Source organism: Pan troglodytes, chromosome X (assembly GCF_028858775.2).
Source record: "Pan troglodytes isolate AG18354 chromosome X, NHGRI_mPanTro3-v2.0_pri, whole genome shotgun sequence".
Taxonomy (NCBI): Eukaryota; Metazoa; Chordata; class Mammalia; order Primates; family Hominidae; genus Pan; species Pan troglodytes.
The window spans coordinates 24,763,112-24,790,438 of record NC_072421.2 but is presented as its reverse complement, the minus strand read 5'-3'; the positions used below and the strand labels follow the sequence as shown (position 1 = coordinate 24,790,438).

At 40.5% G+C, this 27,327-nt stretch overlaps 1 protein-coding gene across 30 annotated transcripts in view; it reads right to left on the bottom strand.

The window, feature by feature from the left end:
• ZFX (zinc finger protein X-linked) overlaps positions 1–27,327 on the bottom strand; it is a 65,410-nt gene that overhangs the window by 6,425 nt on the left and 31,658 nt on the right. For all 30 annotated transcript variants that reach the window (XM_063804098.1, XM_016943486.4, XM_016943494.3 and 27 more), the window contains 2 exons: positions 604–753; positions 224–367 (listed from right to left, as the gene is read on the bottom strand). In XM_063804098.1, coding sequence (XP_063660168.1) covers positions 224–367; positions 604–753 — 294 coding nt within the window. The remainder of the gene's footprint in view (positions 1–223; positions 368–603; positions 754–27,327) is intronic.

The following is a 27,327-nucleotide window of genomic DNA, read 5'->3' as shown; positions in this document are numbered from 1 at the left end:
AAGCACTCAATACATATTTGTTGAATGAATCATTTACTTCTTGGCTTTCACCATAACTTGGTTTTAAAGCAACATCATAAGCATATATAAAAGAGTCAAAGATGTTTCCCTTGGAATGTAGTAGCATAATAATCTCTAAAATAATGCTACTTATTTCAAACACTGGCCACTTAAAAGCTCCAGAAACATAAAATTTTCTCCCACAAAAAGGCCACCTACTTACTTAAATCTTCATCTTCTGGCTGAGAGTCATTGACAGTCATATAAACCATCTTTTCCCTGGGAACACGAATACTGCTGTTCTGATCAAGCAGTTCAACTCCATGATCATTCTCAGGCTCACTCTCCACAATGTCTACAGTTCCACCTATCAACCAGGGAAGACGACAGCTTCAATAATTTATTTGAAAACTGCATTTCCACCTATTTCTTTTTACATACTTTTCTTATTACTTTTTACAAACTTTGGTATTACTATACTGGAATTCTTACATAAAAGTTACTTCAGAAGAGACTCCAAATGTTCTCAATCTAAATAACCCAAAAGTAATCAGGCTGAAACATTTGGATGAGGATGTATAATGTCTAAACACTTCTTCTTACCTAAGTCATCTTCTCCAGGGTCAGCTTTAAAAATGTACACCTTGATGACCTCAGGGCAAGTGCCATCCACTTTACAAGGATCAATTTCCGACTCTGTGTCCATGGTCATTCCAGAAGAACCGTCGTGTTCTATTTTGCCAGCATCATCCACTAAAAAGGAAGGAAATAAATCACAAATAGTAACAGATATTTAAATAAAATGTTACTATTCGCAAAAAAAAAAAAAAAAAATTTTTTTTTTTGAGACGGAGTCTCACTGTCACCCAGGCTGGAGTGCAGTGGCGCGATCTCAGCTCACTGCAACCTCCGCCTCCCAGGTTCAAGCCATTCTCCGGCCTCAGCCTCCCGAGGAGCTGGGACTACAGGCGCCTACCACCACGCCCGGCTAATTTTTTGTATTTTTAGTAGAGACAGGGTTTCACTGTTTTAGCCAGGATGATCTCGATCTCCTGACCTCGTGATCTGCCCACCTCAGCCTCCCAAAGTGCTGGGTTACAGGTGTGAGCCACTGCGCCCGGCAAAAGTTCTTTTACAAATATAATCTCTAACTTGATTCACATAAAATTGGATTTTACCTAGACAACTAGAAGATTCAATAAATACATTTCTAAAGACTTCTAAAAACAGAATCAGATATTAAAGCAAAAAATACTATACATAGAGAAAACTCCTGGTAGCCTAGAAAACTGTAAATACAAAAGAATATACTTAACAGCCTTTGCTAAGCCATAAGGTAAAAGCACTCTTATATTAAAGATCTTCTAATACTAAAACCTTAAAAGAACCGGCCAGGTGCAGTGGATCATGCCTGTAATCCCAGCACTTTGGGAGGCCAAGGTGGGTGGATCACTTGAGACCAGGAGTTTGAGACCAGGCTGGGCACCATGGCAAGACCCCCATCTCTACCAAAAAAAAAAAAATATATATATATATACACACACACACACACACACACACACACACACACACACACACACACACACACATTAGCCAGGCATGGTGGCATGTGCCTGTAGTCCCAGCTACTCAGGAGGCTGAGGTGGGAGGATCACATGAGCCTGGGAGGTGAAGGTTACAGTGAGCCAAGATAATGCCACTGCACTCCAGCCTGGGTTACAGAGTGAGACCCTGTCTCAAATCAACAACAAAAAAACTTAGAAGAATGTCCTAGAAGTAAAATCAAGAAATAGTCTTCATATAAATATTTTATAAGCAGTACTTCGTGGTCACTATTCTTGAATATCACTTGATATGATCTATTTGCAATAGAATAATACATTTGAAAATAATCAAAACATGATTGCCAGAAAGGTACACCGCAATGAGATTGGTCAATGGAAATTCAGCTTCAATCTGCTTAAATGTAAATATGCATAACATACACACACAACTTTAGTTTATGACAATAATGAGTCTAGGTCCTTGCTGGCAAATGCAGCAATACGTGAATTTAAACATATTCTCATATACCCATTGCTCTCATTAATGAAGGTATAATAGCCTGTATGTGTTAAAAAAATGAACAAACAGAGAGAGACAGAAGGGGAGAAAAAGAGAAAAAAAATTTAAAAAAAAAAGAGGTACGTATGATTTCCAATAGTAGAGACTCAGGGGATATACAACAAACATCACATTTATTTATTTTTATATTTTATTTTATTTTTATTTATTTATTTTGAAACAGAGTCTCTGTCATCCAGGCTGGAGTGCAGTGGCACAATCTTGGCTCATTCTGCTTCCTGGGTTCAAGCGACTCTCCTGCCTCAGTCTCCCAAGAAGCTGGGATTACAGATGCCCGCCACCACACCCAGCTAATTTTTGTATTTTTAGTAGAGACAGGTTTCGCCATGTTGGTCAGGCTGGTCTCAAATTCCTGACCTCAAGTGATCCACCCACCTCGGCCTCCCAAAGTGCTGGGATTATAGGCGTGAGCCACCACGCCCAGCCAAACATCACATTTTTTAAAACTTTACAAAGTAGCCAAGAAAATAAGTGTCCTGTTATTCACAGGACCTGGAAAATAAAGCTGCAAAAAATGGTGTCTTCAAATAACAGACTCTGGATTTGAATAAATACCAAAAGCATAATCCCCATATAATGTAGCCTTACATTACATGTCACTTATGGACACTCACTGCTATGTCTAGCTCAACAAAAAGTGTGGCAAAGACTAATGAAAAGTTAGCACCCAATACAATTTAATTTATCACAAAAAGTTGGGTTTTTCAATGTTGAGTCCATTAGTGAAACACTGAAGCAATGTTCTCTCTGCTCTAGGCCCAGCTGGCCTATCTGACATGGTGGAAGACCAACTAGAGGGGAGCAGGACCGAGGCCCAGAAAAGAAGGCTCATTGAGCTTGTCTGTAATACCTGCAACAACAAGCCTTTTCATTTCCCCTTTGCCCTTTTAGTTCCCTTTCTGGTGTTCCTCTGCTAGACATATCTGTTTTCCTTTTGGATGGACATTGTTTTATTCAGTTCAGCAAACAGTGAATCACAACTACATTAGACTCTAGGCAGGTATTGGAGATGCAAATATGAAAAAGTCAAGGGCTCCAGAAATTTACAGTCTTATGGCAAAGTGGACAAGTAAACAGGTGAGTATTTTTAAATGTAGTAATAATAATGCAGCTACCATTTACTAAGTGATTATGGTAAGTACTACTTAATACAACAACCCTGTGAGGCAGGTGGTACAATATTCTCTACATTTTACAGCAAAGCAAACTGAAGTTTAGAGAGGCTGAGTAACTTATCTGGAGTCACGCAATTCAGATCTCAAGCTACGTTAGTCCCAATCAGGGCTCATCAACTTCTGGAATTTGGAGCATGGGGTTTAAATTGGTAGAGGCAACTGTGATTTTTGAAAAATCAGAAAATAGCGTAACTATCTAAACATGCTTTCTTTTCGTGGAAAACAAATGAATGTGCTCATGACTCAGGCAGGCATAATCAGTATTGCAACCAAGGCTAGGTGGTGGTGGTTCTGACCACTATAACTTTTAAAATTCACAGTCATCCCTTGTGTAATTTACACCAGTTATACCAAGACAGAACTCAGATTCTGACGTCTTTGAAATGATACTTCTGCAAAGTTCTGTCGTGATCTCCATCAGATCCAAAAACTGTGTTTACCTAATCAAAATTCTTACACAGAACATCAAGATGAATCTAATATCTCAAAAGCCAACATTAAAAAGCAAAAATACAGTGACAATTTGTCAACTTAACTTCTGACTTACTGAGAATCAAGACCATCCACATCCCAAATTACTTGCAAAGAAAAGCTTGAAAATGGCAGCCCCAAACCTTTGTCATTTACAAACATAAAAATTATAAAATTTAATCAGCTTGTTTCAAATGCAAAGTTCAAGAATCCCAAACTCTGGGTCACTGAAAGCAGTTGTTGTTTTGGTCTATTTTTGATATCACTAATCAACAAACTACATTTTAATATACCTTCAGTTTCAAAACCAAACAAGTCACTTAAAAATGGACTTGTTGATAAATTATACTTTTTCCTACATAAATTGAAATGAAGGTCATTTATGAGAAAAAAGCTAAAGCTTATTTATGTATATTGTAAGATGACATTAATGTTGAACCCTCTAATGCAATCTTTAATAAATTGATACAGAAAATGAGAGGATGAGAGTCTGAAATGACTGGCAAACATCACCGTGCACTGACTGCTGCCATGGGAACAAAAGAAAGATACCTCACTCAGGTGAAGAGAAAGAGAGGGGACAAATGAAGGGAGACACAAAACGGCGTGATGGTAAGGGAATGCATGGTTCAATATTGCTGGAATGTGAGGGTAAAGGGTGGCACAGGACATGGCAGGAAATGCAGCCGACTGCTAAGCTGAAGCCAGGTCATGAAGGGCCTCATGCACAGGCAGAGGGGCTCCGACTTTATCCTTGCAGGCCAAGGGTTTCTCAATCTGGTCAGGTGTCAAAATCTCTTAGGGAATTTAAAAACAAAGCATCCAGTCCAGCAGCTCTACAGAATTAGAATCTGCAGCGCTGGGACCCGCTATATAGAGACAGATTTAGGGGCGCCCTGCCTCTGGGACTCTGATGAGAGGCTGGAGAACATCTGCTGCAGGACTGGGAGACTTTCACACGGAGCAGTGACTAAGTCAGGTGCCCATTTTTGCTGGCCTTGGAAAGGTAGATCCAATGAGATCAAAGCATGGAGCTGACTTGAGTCTACTGCAGTAATGCAGGTGATAGATGACGAGGCCTTGAATCAGGACAGAGGTAGTACAACTGGCGGAGTGGGCTGGATTTGAGGCCTATCTTGGGACTGAAATGAGTAGAACTTGGTGTCTGACTGAAAGCCCAACATGACGAAGAAGCCAAGGATAACTGGGTTTAAATTTAGGTGACTGAGTGACTGGGGTAAGAAATGTGAGAGAAATGAGGAAAAGGATCTCTCTTCCTGCATGTTTGATTAACTTAAGGTCCTAAGAATAACGTCCTGAAAAGCCCTAAGAACCAGTGATTGTCGCTATTGCTTTGTGCTCACGGCACCCTTTGCTTGCTTCTCTTGGAATATGTGATTCACTGTGTGGCCACTGTCTGGTTTTTCTCCCCGTCTTTCCCATTGACACAGCAGAACCTGTATTTTCATTACTCAGTCTTTTAAGACCCAGTCTGGTGATGGTAGATGATCAGAATATTGATGAATCAACGATTCACTGAATGAATGAGATGTGAAGCCAGCTGCTTAATATTCAAGTCTGAAATTGGAAGGCTGACACAGTTTGGGGAGCCCTCAACTGTGTTAACTAAGCTTTGCCATCATGCAGTGAGAATCTGCAGTGTGAGGACAGAGTCCTGGGGAATGCCACAGTTGAAGGGAGGGGCAAGAGTAGTTCATAAACCAGAGAAGGGAAAGCTGGAGAGGGCAGTAGAAGGGCATGAAGGAAGCTAGGGAGTTAAAAGATGCAGGAACCCTAGTAAGGCGCATGGCAATAATGCAGCACCACACCAGAAGGAACGTGGAGGAGGAATGTCCACCGTAGTAGCATGAGGTCGCTGATGTTCTTGGTTAAAATCAGTGGAGTGAAGGCTGTAGGGGGTCAGACTAGAGTGGGCTGAGGAGTCAATGGAACATGTGAATTTCTTCAAGTATGTAAAAAGGCAAACAAAAGGACAATAACTAGAATGGGTTGCAGAGTCAAGGACTTTTCCGTTTAGTATTAATAGATAAAAATACTCAAGCATGCTCAGTCTGTGGGAGAAAACGGAATAGAAAGTGAGAGACTGAAGCCAGAGGACATGATGAAATTTTGGGATCCAGATCTCAGAGGAAAAGGGATAAATGAAACTAGGAGCAAAGATGAAGGAATTTTCCTTAAATAGAAGAGAAACATGCTATCCTTCTGAGACTTGAATGAGAATGTAGCTATGCTGTGTTTAGGGAAGCAGGGAAGGTGATAATGCAGAAAGTTGTAGTTCATGGCTGGTGGCTTCAATCATAGGTATGAAACAGGAGGCAAGAACTTGGATAATCAGTGAGAAAACAACAGACTGGGTTAAGAGCTTAAGAAACTAGAGAAAATGAGTGATCCAGGACAAGCTTAATGATATGAAGGCTTAAAGAGTCCAACTGGTTAAAGTCTTTGCAGTTAGAAAACAACTACAGGTTCTCTAAACGCTGGACATAACTATCTAAATTAAAGTATTTTGATTATGCTTTATAAAAATGGTTTGTAGGGAGAAAGAGTCAATATTAATGTTCTTACTTCTGGACTGATATGTACTTACCCTTTTTCAAAGCTATTTTTATGATATACCCAGCTAACTGGGCCAAGGTTATTTTCTTAAAGGTGGTTTGGAATTTCAAACTGAGATAGCAGTGGAGGGATAAAGTTATCACCAAACTAGGCAGAAATCTGTAACATCTTTGGATAACTCAACTCAAAACAGTTTGATGTTGTTGATAAAGCTGGCCTCTTTTGACAAGGCTTGTCAAAACTGATTCTAACAAGTACTGGAAAATCCAATGTCCTTGTGTTTACAAAGAACAGGGCCAGGCTTGTTGTTTTTGCATGTCAATTTGTCTGTACCCTTCAGGTTAAACCTTTGATGACTAGAAAATCCAATCATTTTAGAGCTTGCAAAATGTCATGGTTTTACCTGTAACTTGGAGTAAAAGCCCTTTGTTTGCTTTCACAAATGTGTGGGAAAACACATTCCAAATATATGAGCTTACCTGGTAGCAAAGCTATTCTATTACATAAGTATAATTCACCTTCAGATTTTCACCTTGAACATTTATCCCACTAACTCAATCTATAAAATTATTCTGAATATGAAATGTTACAGGAATGATTTACTTTAAAAAAGACACTTTTATGGTCCTGTTAAGTACTCAAAATTTCACTATGATTTTAAAGCTACCATTATTAAAAATGAATTTCTAAAAACAGACAAGGCTTCGATAAAATTGAGTCATCCTACCTATGATTCCTGCATAAGTGCCTTCTCCTAATGTAGTAATGAAGAACTAGAGCTTTAGAATAAGGCCTCTCCAAAATAGAAGAGCATAATTTCTGGAAATTAAGACTACTTCTAATAATAACTACCAATTGCATGGCATTTTGTAATTTCCTTAGCATTTCTACATTTTTTTATTACATCTGATTCTCATCTTTTCCAGATAAAGAAATACAGGCTCTGAAATGGCATGTGATTTGCCCAAAGTCAGTGAGCTACTAAGTGAGAGGTGGAAGAGAAAGTGAGGTGCCTGTCTTTAGAACTCAGACCTTTATCTTCATCTTCTGAAAGAAATGAAAATGTGCTCAAAATCCTGCCACTGGGAACTATCAACAGAATTTACACATCATTAGACATTTCTCCACGCATACTACAAATAAAAGGATGGAAGAAAGAACAGAGAATTTTTTGTGAAAATAAGATATTGTAACATGCTCTTTTTAAACAAAGGTACAACATTAGAATTTAAACTCAACAACAAAACAATTTTAATTCCAAAGTCGATCCCATTCCCTTGCCCACGATCTCAATTCCCTTTCCCTACCCCTTCTTTTGTTTCATCACACAGGCTTGGCACAATCAGACACTTTACAATTTGCCTCTTTGCCTCTGCACTAGCACCTATGTAGCTAAATGTGGCTGGAAACACACAGAAACACAAACACACACCCAGCAGATGGTTTCACTTTAAATTCATAACCCTGAACCTGCAGTGAGCCATTTCTGCTACTTTCTGTTACTTTCTGTTCTCTCCTCTTTTCCCTATTCTCATCTCCCCTCAAATGTCTAATACCACCTCCCCATCATCACTTACTTCTTACTTCACCTAGAATTCAAACAATCAGAAGAGAAGATTTGCTACCACATCTAATCCACCTACCAGCAACTAAGCCCACAAACGCTGTCTTCAGCCTGTTCCCACAAACCATTGTGTTCCTTCCTATCGCCCATCCCCTCTTTCTGAAGGCCCTTCTTCACTGCTTGAGCACCTCTCCCCTCTCTTTCCCTGCATCCTCTACTGGATCATTCTCATCAGGATACAAACAAGCCATTCTTTCTCCCCTGCTTAAAACGAGCAAAAACTTTTTTTTTTTTTTGAGACGGAGTTTCGCTCTTGTTGCCCAGACTGGAGTGCAATGGTGCGATCTCAGCTCACTGCAACCTTTGCCTTCCAGGTTCAAGCGATTCTCCTGCCTCAGCCTCCCAAGTAGCTGGGATTATAGGCGTGCGCCACCACACCTGGCTAATTTTGTATTTTTAATAGAGATGGGGTTTCACCATGTTGGTCAGGCTGGTCTTGAACTCCTTACTTCAGGTGATCCACCCACCTCAGCCTCCCAAAATGCTGGGATTACAGGCGTGAGCCACCGTGCCCGGCTAAGCAAAAACTCTTGATCCCATTTCTCCACCTCCATTTCTCAAATTAGCCTCATTTCATCCTTTAAAGTCACTTCAAGGTTGGGTGCAGCGGTGCACACCTATAATCCCAGCTCTTTGGGAGGCCAAGGCAGGAGAATTGCTTAAACCCAGGAGTTAGAGACCAGCCTGGGCAACAAAGTGAGACCCTTATCTCTACAAAAAATTAAAAAATTAGCCAGGCATGGTAGTGTGCACCTGTAGTCCCAGCTACCCAGGAGGCTGAGGTGGGAGGACAACCTCAACCTGGGAGGTCGAGGCTGCAGTGAGCTGTGATTGTGCCACTGCACTTCGGCCTGGGTGACAGTGAGACCCTGCCTCCAAAAAAAAAAAAAGTGCACTTCAATCAGGTCATTCTTTGCCCATAACTTCACCAAAACTGTTCATCAAGGTCACTTGTGACCAATTCTCAGCCCTTGTGTGACTTGCAGCAGCAGCATCTAACAGATGCTCACTCTCTGTGATTTTTTTCCTCACTTGGCTCCCCTGACCCAACCTCTTGGTTTCCTCTCACCTCACTAACCAAGACCATGCCTCCTCACTCTTTTGCTGGAGCCTCCTCTTACCGCCTAATGCTGCAAACCCCAGGGCTTAGTCCTTAGTCTTAGTTTGTCTACAATCACTCCTTTGGTTATCTCTTTCTGTCTGATGGCTTAAATTTCATCTATGTACCAACAACTCCCAAATTTACATCTCCACTCTAGACCTGTCTCCATAACTCAGATTTGTACATGTATTTCCTCTTTGGTGTCTATCAGATGTCTCAAAAGTAAGTCTCTGCTCAAATGTTACCTTCTCAGCAAAACCCTGACCATACTTATAACCCAAATCCTCCTTATACTGCTTTTTACCTCCCTAAGTACGCATCACCTTATAATATGCTGTATTACTCACCTATGTCTGTGTACCTCTGCTAGAATGTAATGTCTATAAGGGAAAGAAACTTCCCTGTGTTTTGTTCACTAATGTATTCCAAGTGCCTACAATACTGCCCAGCATATAGAGTAAGCAAGCAACATTCATTCGTTAAATATATGAATGCTAATCTTCAAGTAAATGTTTGGTCATTAAGATATTAGTTCTTAACCCTCTAAAAAAAAAAAACAAAGCCAGGTGCAGTGGCTCACGCCTATAATCACACCACTTTGGGAGGCCAAGGTGGGAGGATTGCTTCAGCCTGGGCAATATAGTGAGACCATCTCTAAAAAACTTTTTAAATTAGCTGGGCATGGTGGTATGGGGCTGTGGTCCCAGCTGCTCGGGAGGCTGAGGTAGGAGGATCACTTCAGCCCAGGAGGTCAAGGCTGCAGTGAGTCATGATCGTGCCACTGCACTCTAGCCTGGGCAACAAAGCGAAACCCCACTTCAAAAAATAAATAAAAGAAAAAATATTATAAAAGCATCCATATTTTGCCTATAATACACAAATAAGTTTTAGAGCCAGCATCTACTGTCACTTTACCGTGAAAGATGTGGAAGTTAACATTTTGACTTCTCCACTCCCCCAAATATTTTATAGCTAGTTTTATATTAAATGAATTCACTGCTCATTTCTAGTTTTTTTAAATCAGTTTCTCCATTCTAGGGTTCTTTCTATTGATTGATCCTTTAATCTGCTAGATTCAATACCAAATAGTTCCCCCATCCCTGTCAAGAAAGGCCAATGGGTACTACAGTCCCTGAATTCCTGAATACTTGAAAATGTTGGTCCATGGCCTTCACTTGAAGAATGAATTGGCTGAGTACAAAACTCTTAGGTTACAATTTCCTCAGAACTTTGCAGACATTGTTCCACTGTCTCCTAGCATTGAGCATTTGTGTGTGGATGTCCCTGTAATTCTTGATCCTTAAAGTTCACTAAATAACAGTATGATTATGATTTGCTTGTTTTACCATTTTGACAATTTCTTGGAACAAGAAAGATCCTAATCTTTATTTCAGGAAAAAAATCTCCCATTATAAATATTTTTCTAGTTCATTAGTTGTTCTCTTCTGGAATTTCACTTATGTGTGTTTGTATCCTTTATCTTTCTCCATATCTATCCTTCTTCTCCATAAGCATTTTCACAATTTTATTTTCTTACAATTTCATTTTGTGATTTCTTAAAGCCCAATCCCTCTGTCCTTGGCTATATGCTAAGATACATTTTTTCTTATTGTTGCTTCTCTGGTGGCTTTTACCTTGATCATATTTTTTTCTCTTCAGCTTCTTTCTGAATTTTGTCAATTTCTACTCTAACTGCCCCTATTGCCTTGTAATATATGATAAATAAATGTTTTTGTTTTGGTAGAGATGGGATCTGTGTTGCCCAGGCTGGCCTCGAACTCCTGGCCTCAAGCAATCCTTCCACTTCCATTTCCTACAGCGCTGGGATTACAGGTACAAGCCACCACACCTGGCCTGTCTCAAGTTTTTAAAAAGACATCATATTGTTTGCAATTTCACTGAGCCTGCAGATCAGTGCTAACCAACAGAACTTTCTTTGATGAAGGAAATGCTCTGCACTAGCCACATGTAGCTATTGAGTACTTGAACTGTGACTGGTGCAATGCAGGAACTGTATGTTTAATTCATTTTAACAACTTTATTTAGCCAAATATGTGGCTAGTGGCTACTATTAGAGGAAATCTCCAAATTCAAAGGGCTCCCATGCATGAAAATACAATGCATAAACAAACAAACAAACCTACAGCCAAACATGGTGGCTCACACCTGTAATCCCAACACTTTGGGAGGCCAAGGTGGGAGGATCACTTAAGCGAGAAGTTTGAGACCAGCCTGGACAACATAGTGAGACCCCATCTCTACAAATAAAATAAATTAGCTGGGTGTGGTAGCACGTGCCTGCAGTCCCAGCTCCACAGGAGGCTGAGGCAGGAGGACTGTTTGAGCCCAGGAGTCCAAGGTTGCAGCAGTGAGCCATGATCACACCACTGCACTCTAGCCTGGGCAACAGAGCAAGATCCTGTCTCCCAAAAGAAAAAAAAAGGTAATACAAGGGGGAAAGGAGACAATTAAAATTTCTAGGGGAAAAAAGCTGTATGCAAAAATGTAATCAAAGTGATCAATGGTTATGCTGCAAATGGTATTTTCACAATCAAAATAATGTAAGCACTGAGTACTGATTTTCTACTTTATTGGAAGGCTAATGGTTATAGAACATACATGGATTGGCTGGGCGCAGTGGCTCATGCCTGTAATCCCAGCACTTTGGGAGGCCAAGGAAGGTGGATCACCTGAGGTGAGGAGTTCGAGACCAGCCTGACCAACATGGAGAAACCCCGTCTCTACTAAAAATAGAAAAATTAGCCGGGCGTGTTGGCGCATTCCTGTAATCCCAGCTACTCGGGAGACTGAGGCAGGAGAATCGCCTGAACCCGGGAGGCAGAGGTTGTGGTAAGCTGAGATCACGCCACTGCACTCCAACCTGGGTAACGAGCAAAACTCCATCTCAAAAAAAATAAACTTAGATGGATCAGCCTCAACAATACAAAGTAAACATAGATTGGAAGGTAGGCTGAACAGCTCAAGGAAAGTGGAGGGCAAAGGCACTGATATCCTCATCTTAAAAAGCAGGAGTCAAAAGATACTGTCCACATTTGATGGAACAAGAAATAAAGATGTTAATGTATTACTTAAATTCTGAAAGGCAAAGAACCAAAAATTGTAACACACTTATCATGAAAAGTCACGGGAAAGGGAGGTGAGAACAAAAGTGAGCAAAATTGTCAGCTATCACAACAGGACGTGAAGAAAGAACATATAAAACAGAAGTAATAAAAATCAAGAAAGTGGCCGGGCGTGGTGGCTCATGCCTGTAATCCCAACACTTTGGGAAGCCAAGGTGGGCAGATCACAAGAGACCAGCCTGGCCAACATGGCGAAACATTGTGAAACGTCTCTACTAGAACTACAAAAATTAGCCGGGCACGCTGGGCGTGGTGGCTCACACCTATAATCCCAGCACTTTGGGAGGCCGAGGCGGGCGGATCACGAGGTCAGGAGATCCGAAACCATCCTGGCTAACATGGTGAAACCCCGTCTCTACTAAAAATACAAAAAAGTTAGCCAGGCATGGTGGCGGGCATCTGTAGTCCCAACTAGTCAGGAGGCTGAGGCAGGAGAATGGCGTGAACCCGGGAGGCGGAGCTTGCAGTGAGCCAAGATCGCGCCACTGTACTCCAGCCTGGGCAACAGAGCGAGACTCCATCTCAAAAAAAAAAAAAAATTGGCACGGTGGCAGACACCTGTAATCCCAGGTACTCAGGAGAGTGAGGCAGGGAGAATTGCTTGAACCTGGGAGGCAGAGGTTCAGTGAGCCAAGATCACGCCACTGCACCCCAGCCTGGGTGCAGAACGAGACACCGTCTCAAAAAAAATCAAGAAAGCGTATTATTTACAATCATATAGATAAGTACCATTAGAAATAGCTGAAAGAGAAGTACAGTATAAGTCCTCACGTAATGTCATTGGTAGGTTCTCGAAAATTGTGACTTTTAGCCAAACAACGTAGTATATAAGAAAAGCAGTTTTTTGGCCGGGTGCAGTGGCTCACGCCTGTAATCCCAGCACTTTGGGAGGCCAATGTGGGAGGATCACTTGAGGTCAGGAGTTCGAGATCAGCCTCGCCAACATGGTGAAACCCCCATCTCTACTAAAAATACAAAAATTAGCCAGGCAGGGTGGTGCATGCGTGTAGTCCCAGCTACTTGGGGGGCTGAGGCAGGAGAATTGCTTGAACTAGGGAGGTGGAGATTGCAGTAACCCGAGATAGCACCACTGCACTCCAGCTGGGGTGACAGGGTGAGAGTCTGCCTCAAAAAAAAAAAAAAAAAAATTTTTTTTACTGTAGGCTAATTGATATAAACAAGAGTTAAGTTCCTATGGCATATTTCTGGTCACAAAAACATCACCAAACTTCTAAATATAGTCTAAAACACTTGTAGCATTAAACATGGAAATAAATGTGGGCTACACATATATTTAAGAAAGATTAGTAAAAACAAGATAATTATTTGCCCAATGATTCTAGATCAGGGTCATGGGTGTAGGAGCCTCTCCAGCAGCTCAGGGTACCAGGCAGGAACCATCACAGGGCATGCTCACTCACATTGGGACAGCGTAGACATGCCAATAAACCTAATGTGCACAGCTTTGGGATGTGGGAGGAAACCCACACGGACAGGAGGAGAATGTGCAAACGCCACAGGGACAGTGGCCCCAGCAGAAAGTCGATTTTCTTTCTCATCAACATTATAAGGAAATAACGTGTTATTCCAGGACCTGCTACAGTTGCTTTGGTGGGGGGAGGAGGGTAAGCCAGGAAGAACAAAGGGTAGGTAAGGCAAAGGATTACTGCTTTAAAATAGTTTTTCACTGGATAAACACAATATGGTCTATCCATACAATGGAATCCTATTTAGCCTTAAAAAGGAAGGAAATTCTGACACAAGCTACAACATGAATAAATCTTGAAAAATCATGCTAGGTGAAATAAGCCAGCCACAAAAGGAAAAAATACTGTATGATCCCACTTTATAAGAGGTAGCTAGGGTAGTCAAATTCCTAAGAGACAGAAAGTAAAAGGGTTGCTGCTAGGGGCTGGAAGGAGGGGATCGGGGAGTTAGTATTTAATGGATATAGAGAGTTTGTTTTGCAAGATGAAGAGTTCTGGGGATGGATGATACTGATGGTTGCTCAACAGTGTAAATGCACTTAATGCCACTGAACTGTATACTTAAAAAATTGTTAAGATGGTAAATTGTATGTGTATTTTATAATTAAAAAATAATAATTTTAAAAACTAAATTAAAAGCTTTTGCCACAATTCCACAACTATCACCTCTCCTTTTTTAAACATCCCTCATGATACCTGAAGATATTTTATTGAAAAAAGTAATTGCTTAAAGAGGAAAAGCTAATTTGGGGCCTTTAGTAAATAGAAAAGCTAATAATAAAGGCTCTAGGGGATTGTTGCTTGGCCCATTTGGCTTTTATCATTATTGAGATATAGTTTACATAACAAAATTATCCATTTTAAAGTGTACAATTAAGTGATTTTTAGTACATTCACTGTGGTGCAACCATCAGCACCCTTCTAATTCCCCATAAAGAAACACCATACCCATTGGCAGTCAGGCCCAACTCATTCTTCCCCCAATCTCCTGGAAACCACTTATCTACTTTCTCTATGGCTCTGCCTCTTCTAGACATTTCACACAGATGGAATCATACAACATGTGGTCTTTTTCGCCTGGCTTCTTTCACTAAGCATAACGCTTTCGAGGTTCATCCATATTGCAGCATTCAACAAAACTTAATTCCTTTTTATGACTGAATGATATCCCATTGTATGGATATACCACATTTCAGTTATCCATTCATCAGCTGATGAACATCAAGGTTGTCATCACTTTTTGGCTAATGTGAATAATACTGCTATGAATGTGCAGAAGTTTTTGTGTGAACATGTTTTCAATGGCCCATCTGGTTTTACATCTTTAAACCAATATACTAGTGTCTGCTAATGACACTAGAAGGGCATAACATGGAAGTACTAAGCCTTTGGAAGTATAAAAGAAACAACAAGACCTGAAAGATAAGAAATGATCTCTTAAATAAAACCCAGAAAAGAGAAGTCATTAAACAGTCATTAAAATAAGCTCCAATAAAATCTTTTTTTTTTTTTTTTTTTTTGAGACAGGGTCTCGCTCTGTCACCCGGGCTGGAATGCAGTGCACAATCATGGCTCACTGTGGCCCTGACCTTCTGGGCTCAAGCAACCCTCCCACCTCAGCCTCCTAGGCATGTGCCACCACACCTAGCTATTTTCTTTTTTTAATTGTTTCTAGAGATGGGGTCTCCCGATGTTGTCAAGTCTAGTTTGAACTCCTGGGCTCAAGTGATCCTCCCGCCTCAGCCTCCAAAAACGCTGGGATTACAGGTGTGAGCCATTGTGCCAGGCTTCAAAATCTTAACACTGCAACACTGATTGCCACATTTCAATAAAGATTGAAAAGATCTTGTGCTCGTCTTGAGAACAATTGAAATTATCTAGGAGGCACAAACAAGAGGGAAAATCTATGCCATGAGGACACAATCAGTCTCAAACTCTAATTAAACTTGAAGTCAATAAACCTACGGCCAATACTCACAAGGTAGACATAAATTCATTCACTAAATCCCAGCCTTCCAGACACCTGATAAATCTTTAAACAGGCTAATCTGAGAGAAAAATAAAGATGATTTTACTTCCTAAGTAAGTTACCTCAAGGGGCAGTATGAATACACAAATCTTTTCTAAAGTTTTAACAAGATTCACACCTGTGATCTTGGGACTGATGTCAATGAGGGAAACCAGGCCTTTCCTTACCATACACCTCACTATTGCTAAGATAAAATTAGGTTCTGTGAACAATGAGCCTATTCTAACTTACTATGGCAAGTCTAATAGTCTTACTACCTAATTACCAGAATGTTTTTTAAACCTCTAACCCCAAAATCCAATCAAAAGAAAAACTGTAGGATAGACTTGATATTATTCAACATCCTCAGGGTCCCTGTGTGGATGGCTATTTAATACTCAATGAAGGCCGGGCTTGGTGGCTCACGCCTGTAATCCCAACACTTTGGGAGGCCAAGACGGGTGGATCACCTGAGATCGGGAGTTTGAGACCAGCCTGGCCAACATGGCAAACCCCCATCTCTACTAAAAATACAAAAATTAGCTGGGTGTGGTAGCGCACACCTGTAATCCCAGCTACTCGGGAGGCTGAGGAAGGAGAATCGCTTGTACCCAGGAGATGGAGGTTGCAGTGAGTCAAGATCGCACCACTGCACTCCAGCCTGGGGGGACAGAACAAGACTCCATCTCGAAAACAAAAAAAAATCCAATGAAGATATCAAAGATGGGTATTTCCTCCTAAAAGGATATCTGAGCAACTATTATGTCCCAGGCACTATGGTAAGTAGTTTCCCTGTATTTTATTATGAAATCAATGACGACAACCCCAGAACTTAGATGTTTTGTCTCTACTTGACATATGTGAAAACAGAGCACCTAAAAGACTGAGTAACTTGCAGGAAGTATTCTGTCAAGAAGGCAAATGCTTTAGTAGATAAATACATTTAAATTTCACTCTTAGACCTTCCTCTCTTAACTTCCTCCTCAGGAACCCTCTTTGTGGGGTTAAAATTCCACCTTATTTTTATTATATAGCCTATAAGAGACTTGAAAGAATTGGGTACGATCTGATCTCCTTTAATTCTTGAAACATTCCTAGAGCGATTCAAAGGTTTAGTGAAATTAGCCTCATTCCGTAGACGAGGAATTAAAGGAACAGTGCCAGTCAGGTCCCTGTCCTAAGTTAGAGTGATCTGTAGCATGGTGTCAGAGACCTAAGTAATGAAAAATAGTTGAATAGGTCTAAAACTAGTAAAACAATAACTGATTTCTTTATACATTCAGGAGGAAAAAAAAGGAATAACTGTTACAATCCCACCCTGTACCTGCCCTTACCCAAGAAGAATTCCCTGATGGGACAACAGAAAGGTCATAATGAAGCTAGTCGAGATTAAGCCTTGCTAGCCCAATGGATGCTACTGACTGAAAGCCTCTGGATGATAACCACAGCAACAGCTAGCAGTGACTGACAGGATCTCTCATTCTCACAACCACCCTGGAAGTCAAGCAGTATTACTGCCATTTCACAAATAAGGAAGCTAAAACAAAAAGGTTAGTTAACTTGCCCGAATTCATTCAGCTAATGAGTAGCAGAGCTGGTATCCAAATCCAAGGCTGCCTGACTCAGCTGCAAGCTGAGTTTCCATATACCAGATGTTGCTTCTCTAAGATAGGCAAGGAGAGGTATGTTCTCTCTCTCCCTCTCTCCTTTTCTCTTCCCTCCCCAAACCCATTACCTCACAAAGTAATCATATATCTGTTCAAAGGGCAAGGTGACATTTTTGTCTAGGTTTCAGCAGATAAACAGTAAATATTAACCACAAGGCCAGTCTGAAGCTCCAATTGCTCGTAATGCTTTCAAAATAGAGACCTTTTCCCAACCTTGTTTTTGGCAGGGGAAGGGAGAAACTAAAACATCTTTGCCTTATTTGAGTGCTTTATTCTTGTTATAAAGCTAGCCAACACCTAGATTGAACATTATACTGAAAACTCTTAAGTCATTAATTGTAGTGTTGATTTCTAAATAAATTTCAGTTTACAGTAAAGATACAATTTTAGATGGATTAAAATAACCACTTTTCGAATTTTAACTGAAAAAGCTTTAAAAAGATGCTTGAGGTGACTACAGTTAATAACAATGTACTGTATACTTGAAAATCACTGTGAACAGATTTTAAGTGTTCTCACCACAAAAAAAATAAGAATGTGAGGTAATATATGTTAATTAGCTTCACTTAGCCATTCCACAACACATACATATTTCAAAACATCATGTTGTGTACCATAAATATATACCATTTTTACTGGGCAACTAAAAAAATTTAATTAAAAAATAATGAAATAAATTTTAAAAATCTTCAATACACCTTCTCCAAAATATCCTTAGTTCAGTAAATAACACTTTTCTCACATTTCAGAAATATTCCCATGTAGATATATAGTTTTCAAATTCCAAACTTTTTCCTGTGTTTTATCAAATGGTTTTTAAAAAATTGGTAGGGTACATACATAAAAATAATAAAATACATACCTAGCCAATAATTAACCCATGGAACAAAGGAGTAAATATTTTACTATCTCTTCTGTGCTAATAGTCCCTAGAATCAATCAATAAACTATTAGGTTGTGTTGACCCTCAGAGTTTATACATTAAAGACAGGAGTTTGGACTTTATGTATTTATTTGCTCCCTGGTTTAAAAAAACTGGTAGGGTACATACATAAAAATAATGGTAAAATACATACCTAGCCAATAATTAGCCCATGGAATGAAAGAGTAAATATTTTACTATCTCTTCTGTGCTAACAGTCCCTAGAATCAATCAATCAACTATCAGATTGTGTTGACCCTCAGGGTTTATACATTAAACATAGGGGTTTGGACTTTATGTATTTATTCGCTCCCTGAACCACGTTTTATTGGATGTCTACTATGACCAAAGTCATGCTTAATTAGGAGCTAATATTAGAGTGACTGGTCAAAATACCTAAACTAGATGGCCAGGGCAAACCAGGGCCACCTCATTACACATTTACAGGAGTCCCTTTACATTGTAGTTGTATGCAGCAACCCTGTAAATAAATCTTTAGCATGTCCATCTGCTCCTCTTCTAGTAACAGTTTTGCCATGTGCCCAGTTGCATAAGCTGGAAACCAAGAAGTGAGCTGCAAACCCTCCCGTCTTCCTCAACCCTAAATTTAATCCAAATTCTACTTCCTACATATGTCATGAATCAGTTTCTGCTAAATTCTACCGATAAAACCTTATTTCAGGCCAGGCGTGGTGGCTCACACCTATAATCCTAGCACTTTGGGAGGCCGAGGCAGGCGGATCACGAGGTCAGAAGATCGAGACCATCCTGGTTAACACAGTGAAACCCCGTCTCTACTAAAAATACAAAAAATTAGTCAGGTGTGGTGGCACGCACTTGTAGTCCCAGCTACTCGGGAGGCTGAGGCAGGAGAATCGCTTGAACCCAGGAGGCGGAGCTTGCAGTGAGCAGAGATCGCACCACTGCACTCCAGCCTGGGTGACAGAGCAAGACTCCATCTCAAAAAAACAAAACACAAACTTATCTCAAACTATTATCATCTGTTTCTTACCTAGACTACCACAATAACCTTCCGAAATGTACTTTTTGTTTCTGAATTCACTCTTACCTTGCACCTGCCCTGAACATTGCCATTATCTTTCTAAACTATAAATCTAAACATGTTATTATTAATCTGCCTAAAATCCTTTAACAGCTTCCCACGTCCAAAAAGTAAAGCAGGCGTCTATGTTCAAGAGCCTTTATGTTTTGGGCCCTATTTGCCAATCTTCTTTCTCACCACTTCCTCCATCCTCCTCACCAGACATTATTAGCACCCAAAGAATAGGTCTCTGAACACTCAATGATGTCTCACATCTCTCTGCCTTTCTTCCCTCCTCAGCCACCTCATGAACATTTTATTTTATACGCCCTTCAGATTGAGTTCATCTCAAATTATTTTTTAAAGCTTTGAAAACAGTTTTTTTTTTAATCCTTGTCTTTGAAAAGCAAATACTGAAATACTTATGAAAAAAATGTTATGTGGAATTTGCTTAAAATACAGGAGGGAGGAAAATGAATAGGAGATAAAATAAACTTGGTCAATATCTTCAAGTGAGCTTCCATAGAACTTCAGTTTATAACGCTTTTGTAGCATTCGTCTCCCTCAAGCGTACCAAAAAAAAAATTTTTTTTTTTGAGACAGTCTCACTCTGTCACCAGCGTGCAGTGGCTAGAGTGCAGTGGCATGATCTCAGTTCACTGCAACCTCTGCCTCCCGTATTCGAGCGATTCTCCTGACTCAGCCGCCTGAGTAGCTGGGATTACAGATGCGCACCACCATGCCCGGCTAATTTTTGTATTTTTAGTAGAGACAGGGTTTCACCATGTTGGTCAGGCTGGTCTCAAACTCCTGACCTCATGATCCGCCTGCCTCGGCCTCCCAAAGTGCTGGGATTACAGGCGTGAGTCACCGTGCCCGGCCCCATCCTCTTAGTGCTTCTAAAGTACTTTGTATATCTATTTACATACCTTCCTACACTCAACTGTAATTGCCTGTTTCTGTTTATCTTCCCTCCCAGACTGTGAACTTAAAAAGCCAGGGACTTTGCTGTTTATCTCCAACCCCTAGTGAGGTTCGCAGCTCATTATGGCTGATCAATAAATGTTTTCTGAATGAATGAAGGCAAAAGAAAAATCAACACTGGCAAGAGTAAAAGTGATAGCTTATATATGATTCCTTTTTCTCATGTAAACACAAATTTGAAAAAAATTAATACTTTTCAGTTAGAAAAACAACAGGATGGGGTTTGGAAGCTGTCTGGGCTTCTGCTAGAATGAGTTAAATAAAAAAAATGCTTAATCCCTCCCAACAAATTACTGTTTAACATTGTTGAAATTTGGTATTCATTATTATTGTAAATTGTAGTTATCTTTGGAATTCTATTTGCCTCCCCCATCTACCAATAAGCACTATTTATCATGAACTCTACTGCTTTGTAGTATTAAATTATACACACATACATACAAACATACAAACACAGAGAGAGAGACACAGAGAGAGAAAGGGGGGGCCAATAAGAGAATTAAGAGTGGACACTTTGGAATAAAACATAACTGGTTTCAAAGCCTCACCCTAATGCTGCTGGGAGTGACCTTGGAGAAGCTGTTATTCGAGGCTGCAGTGCACTATGATCAGACCTGCAGATAGCCACTGCACATCTACAGGCATGTATGTATGTATGTATGCCTGGGCAACACGGTGAGATCTCATCTCAAAAACTAACTATATTTTCAATTCCGGCACATAGATATCATTTATTGAAGATTTACTATTACCTATTTTTATCAAGAGACAATAGCTACTGGTAGGGAAGAAATGTATCGTTAATGCCTTGGATGAGGCATGATGTACACGGACTTTCAGCTATAACATTCATATATTCACTTATTCAACAAATATTTATTTCATACCTAATATACATACAGTGTGATGGGGAAGATACATAAGCAGCAAAGATGCAGTAAATAGTTCCTGTCCTCAAGAAACATATAATTAACTTAGAAGCCAATCATAAAATCTAGATTGCAAAGACTGAAGAAGGCAGTCATCCTGACCTCAAAGGTAGCTATATACTGTGACAATGAACATTTGTGTCTATATACACAACCATGATATTATAAAGAATGAGGACTGCTTCATCATCATTTATTGTTGTTTCGTGTGGTTTTTTGGTTTTTGATTTTTTTTAAGAGATGGGGTCTCGTTCTGTCACCCGGGCGGAAGTACAATGGTATGATTACAGCTCACTGCAACCTCGAACACCTGTGCTCAAGGGATCCTCCTGCCTCTGCCTCCTGAGCAGCTGGAACCACAGGCACATGCCACCACACCAGCTAATCTTTTTTTGGGGGGGTTGTGGGGAGTAGAGATGGGGTCTCGCCATGTTGCCCAGGCTGGTCTCCAACTCCTTACCCCCGAGATCCTCCCACCTCAGCCTCCCAAAATGCTGGGATTACAGGTGTGAGCCACCTTACCTGGCCCATCATCATTTTAAATGAGACCTGCAGAGGGAAGAAACCTGCCAAGATGGATACTAAAGACATTATAAAAGCTGTTTATTAGACACTCAGATCCAGTAACTTACTGAAACTTTTAAAGAAGAGAGTAGAAAAGAGAGTACTTGGACATCTGGCCACATTTCTGACCTAAAGATAGAGTGTTTAATAAATATAAGAATTCAGAAATACTACCATCTCTCATCATAATATGAAAAGCATTAAAGTTGACTACCGATAATGGTATCTTCACATTCTCTATCATGGATTAAATCAACCCATAGTTCCTCTATATACTTACGACAAAACCTTTGTTAATCCTTAACTTCTGAAATCAATATAGGTGTTTTAGGGGGGTTTTGGGAGGGGTTGTTTTTTTTAAGAAACAGGGTCTCATTCTGTCGCCCAGGCTGGAGTACAGTGGCGCAATCAAGGGTCACTGTAACCTCTGAACTCCTAGGCTCAAGCGACCCTCCCCCATCTCGGCTTCCCAAAGTGTTGCGATTACAGGCATAAGCCATTGTGCCCGACCTCAATATAAGTTTTAAGTTAAAATGCATCATTAAGGCTGGAAGCAGTGGCTCACGCCTGTAATCCTAGCACTTTGGGAGGCCGAGGTGAGCAGATCGCTTGAGGCCAGAGTTTGAGACCAGCCTGGCCAACATGACGAAACCCCGTCTCTACTAAAAATACAAAAATTAGCCAGGCGTGGTGGCACGCGCCTGTAGTCACAGCTACTCAGGAGGCTGAGGCAGGAGAATCACTTGAACCTGGGAGGTGGAAGCTGCAGTGAACCAACATCATGCCACTGCACTCTAGCCTGGGCGACAGAGCAAGACTCTGTCTCAAAAATAAATTAATTAAAATAAAATGCATCATTAAGTATCTTTGCTGGGAGGCACAGCCAAGAGAAATATTAGTTAATTCTAAAGTGTTCAATTGGTTTGATCCCAAAGCCAATAGTAAATTAAATTTTAAAGTATGATCATTACTTTGAAAGGAAAGGGAATGATGAAGTAGAGGGAAGTAAGAGTGCAAAAGTGGCTATAGAGGCCGGGCAAGGTGGCTCACACCTGAATTGAAGAAATTGGGGAGGCTGAAGTGGGCAAATTGCTTAAGCCCAGGCTGGTTCAAGACCAGGTTCAAGACCAGCCTGGGCAACATGGCAAAACCCCCTCTCTACAAAAATTGTAAAAATTAGGCGGGTGTGGTGGCACATGCCTGTCATCCCAGCTACTCGGGAGGCTGAGGTGGAAAGATTGCTTGAGCGCAGGAGGCAGAGGTGGTAGTGAGCCGCGATGGCACCACTGCACTCCCAGCCTGGGTAAGGGAGCAAGACTTCATCTCAAAAATAATAATAATAATAGAGAAGACAAAAGATACTACTAAAGGCCACCATCTCTAAACCCAATTTAAAAACAACCATTTCATTATAGTGAAATAGGGGAATAGCACATGTGTGCACGCAAATGCTCATGTGTGTATGTATTTGTTTAAATGTATCTCTGCATTATTTGAGTTTGGATATGTTTTATTTTAAAAGGAAAGAAATTATATTACCAAAATATATACACATACATAAAACATATATTAAAAAATATAAAATACACTAATAGCCATTTATGTTCATCCATATTTACTTTTTCAGGAACATTAAAATCTATATAAATTAGAAGAAACCCAGGGCCTAAAGATGACTATAAATAAAATTTTTAATGAAAATTTTACAAGTCTGTAAAATTTTACATGTCTTGTATTACAAATTCTGTAACACAAGAACCTGATATGCTGAGTAAATTGTTACTAAAGCAACTTCTGGGTTTTTTTCAATGACTTCCTTGGAGGGCTGAACTTCCTAAAAGAGGAGAAAGTAAAGGCAAGAGATAGTGCGCAGTTAAAGGGCAAACCAATACCATGCATTTTACTCCTTAGCAAAAAAGCTGAGGAAGACAGAAAGGGCAGAAAGTGCAGAGAGAAGTCAAGGAGAAGCGAGAGTGCTTTATCCTCTTCAGTATTTCACCAGGCCCTCTTCCCCTCACAAACTGGGACGAACTCAACTCTCTGCTTTCTCTAGCCTTGGTCCTGGGTTGCCCAGTCTTGTAATAGAAAATCTGGCAGTCGTAAGGGTTGAGTAACCCTTATCCAAAATACTTGGACCAGAAGTGTTTCAGACTTTTGTGGATTTTGCAATATTTGCATATACACAATGAGATATCTTAGGGATGGGACCCAAGTCTAAACATGAAATTTATCTGTGTTTCAGCCAGGCATGGTGGCTCACGCCTGTAATCCCAGCACTTTGGGAGGCTGAGGCGGATGGATCACTTGAGGTCAGGAGTTCGATCGAGATCAGCCTGGCCAACATGGCAAAACCCCGTCTCTACTAAAAATACAAAAAAATTAGCTGGGCATGGTGGCACGTGCCTATAATCGCAGCTACTCGGGAGGCTGAGGCAGGAGAATCACTTGAACCCAGGGGGTGGAGGTTGCAGTGAGCCGGGGTGGAGGCTGCAGTGAGCCGAGGTGGAGCCACTGCACTCCAACCTGGGAGACAGAACAAGACTGTCTCAAATTAAAAAAAAAAAAAAAAAAAAAATTATCTGTGTTTCATATACACCTTATACACATAGCCTGAAGGTAATTTTATACAATTTTTTAAAACAATTTTGTGCCTGAAATAAAGTTTATATACATTGAACCCTCAGAAACCAAGTGTCAGGTGTGGAATTTTCCACTTGTGGTGTCATGTCTGTACTTAGAAAGTTCTGGATTCTGGAGCATTTCAGATATTGGATTTTTGGATTAAGGATGCTCAACCTGCATTTTAAAATAGCATTTTCGGCCAGGCGTGGTAGCTCACGTCCGTAATCCCAGCACTTTGGGAGGCCGAGGCGGGTGGGATCACCTGAGGTCAGGAGTTCAAGACCAGCCTAGGCAACATGGTGAAACCCCGTCTCTACTAAACAATACAAAAATTAGCTGGGCATGGTGGCGAGTGCCTGTAATCCCAGCTACTCGGGAGGCCAAGGCATGAGAATCGCTTGAACCCGGGAGGCGGAGGTTGCAGTAAGCCAAGATGGTGCCATTGCACTCCAGCCTGGGCAACAGAGTGAGACTCCATCTCAAAAATAAAATAAAATAAAATAGACTCCTAACCTCAGCTGGCCCCTCAATGCGGTTCAGCAATCTATCTCATAAATTCTTGGCTTCCCACACTGGCCCATCCCCTAAAGACTAAAGCTTTTCAACCCTTTGCCATTATCCTTCAGCTTTCCACCCAGCCTCTGCAGTCCTTCCATATGTGCAGATGAACCTGCTTCACAGACAAAATAGCTCCCAACATTCAAGTACTCCCTTTACCTTCTGTCCCTGGAAAGGGGCCTCATCCTTAACTGTCTTCCTGTCTCAGAGAAGGGGACTCACTTTCCCTCTCCAGGACTTACCTAACAGCCGTCTCCTGCAGCCCTGGACCCCAGTCCCTTCCCCTTCTCTGGAACCTGCTCCACTAGCCCATCCTTTCTTTATCTTCAGGTTCTCTCTGTCCAGTGATTTTTTTTTTCCCTTAAGTCTATAAACATGTTCAACTTACTTTCGCCATCCAGGCAACCATCAAAAGCTATACTCCCACCTCTTTAGTCCCTTTGCTGACCAAAATGGCAATTTATCCAAACCGCTTCGCCTAACTCTACTTCCACTAACTTCTCAATCCATCACAGCTCATCTCTTCCATCTCCTCTCCAATAGCCCATGCCTTACTGAACCTACTCTAATTTAGATACCAATGACCTCCTAAATGCCAAACAAAAAAGCCTGCTTTCTCCTCAGTGGCTGATAACTTGTAGAAACTCTATCCTTAACAGTGTTGGAAACACTTTTTCTCCTCCTTCTCTTCCCCAAACCTCCTGATTTTTCAAGGACTCTTTTCTGCCTACTTCTTAAATACCTAAAGGAGCCATACTTGACACTCTTACTCGACAAGCATGCTCTGGGGACTACCATCCATTTCCATATATGATACTGCCTACATTCTGTTGTCCTAAATTTCTTCCTCTAGCAACAAACTCTCTCAAAAGCACCAAAGTCATATTTTCAACTGCCTAGAAGAAACATCCACCAACAAGCAATTCAAACTGTAACAGATCCTAAATCTTCCCCCTTCCCCCACCTTCCCCCACCAAACCTACTCCTCCTTTCAGGTAATGGCATGACTAGGCATCCAATCTCCCAAGGTAGAACACTTAGGGTCATCCTTGAATTATCTTTCTTCCTCAAACCCCTAGCCTCTTTTATCTATCATCGAATCTCATCCATTTTTCTTCCTAATCTCTCTTGAATGCAGCTACCTCTCTGTCCCCTTTACTATTATTAACGTACTTCAGATCATCTTATATATGAACCATTTCAACAGCTCACTGCCACTAATCTCTCCCTCACTTAAGTCTTATTCCACATACAAGGATCATCATCCTAAAATAAATTCAAAATTGAAACAGGGTAACGTATTTTTCCCTATCAGACTGGCGAAAACTAAAAAGAAAAATAATACTCTGTGTTGGTTCCAGTGTAGGGAAATGAACATTCTCATAAACTTGGTGAAGGGAATATTAAGGCAAAATACCAAGAGAATTTAACCAAACTTAAAGCATAACCAAACTTGTAAATGTGTACACCCTTTGATCAATTCTATTTCTACAAATTTATTCTAAGGAATAAAATAGAACGTACACAAAGATATAAAAGTGTATCCTAAAGTTCCCATCATTATCAGCAATATCAGCAAAGGCCAGAACTTTTTTCTTTTTTAATACACTATACTATATGCCTGGAATGTCTTCCTGCCACCCGTGCCCTTCATCCTGTAAAACCAGAATTCATCCTTGATTTCAAAGGTCAGCTACTCCATCCCATCTCCATGGCAGTTTAGTCACACCTCTGCATCACACTACAAACTTTCTCTCCCACAGCAGATCAAAAGCTCTCCAGGGATAATGGTCTTATGTATGTATTTATTTAGCACATATCTGTATCTACGCTACCTCCAACAATGTCTCACACATTCAGGGTCCAATAAACGTGTTGAATGAAGGCATTTTCTTCCCTTTTCCACAAATAATTCTTTGATTTTCAAAATCTCAAGAAGTTTTCAAAGGAGTTTCAAAATCTCAAAGAAGTTTCCTAAAATGCTGGTGGACTCCAGTATATTAATGTTATATTAAATTCCTGTATTAAAACAGGTATTCGAACAACGCAAATATTCTTGTAAATTTATAAATAGTCTGTGAATCCTTTATATTTTAAGTTTAGTTCCTTAAGGCATAAGAATTTCCACACTGGGTCAGAACCGTGGCCTAGCCAATCTAGAATTTTATCTCCGAAATTGGTACCAAGAAGTATGTTGTAAGAAGATAACGGTTGTCTTTCCAGATGCTAAGATAAACATGTAAAGGTGTGTTTCAAAATACTTTACTTTTCTCCAATAACCTAATATGAATCCATCATACTTGATACCATGTTTTGGAATCATGTTTC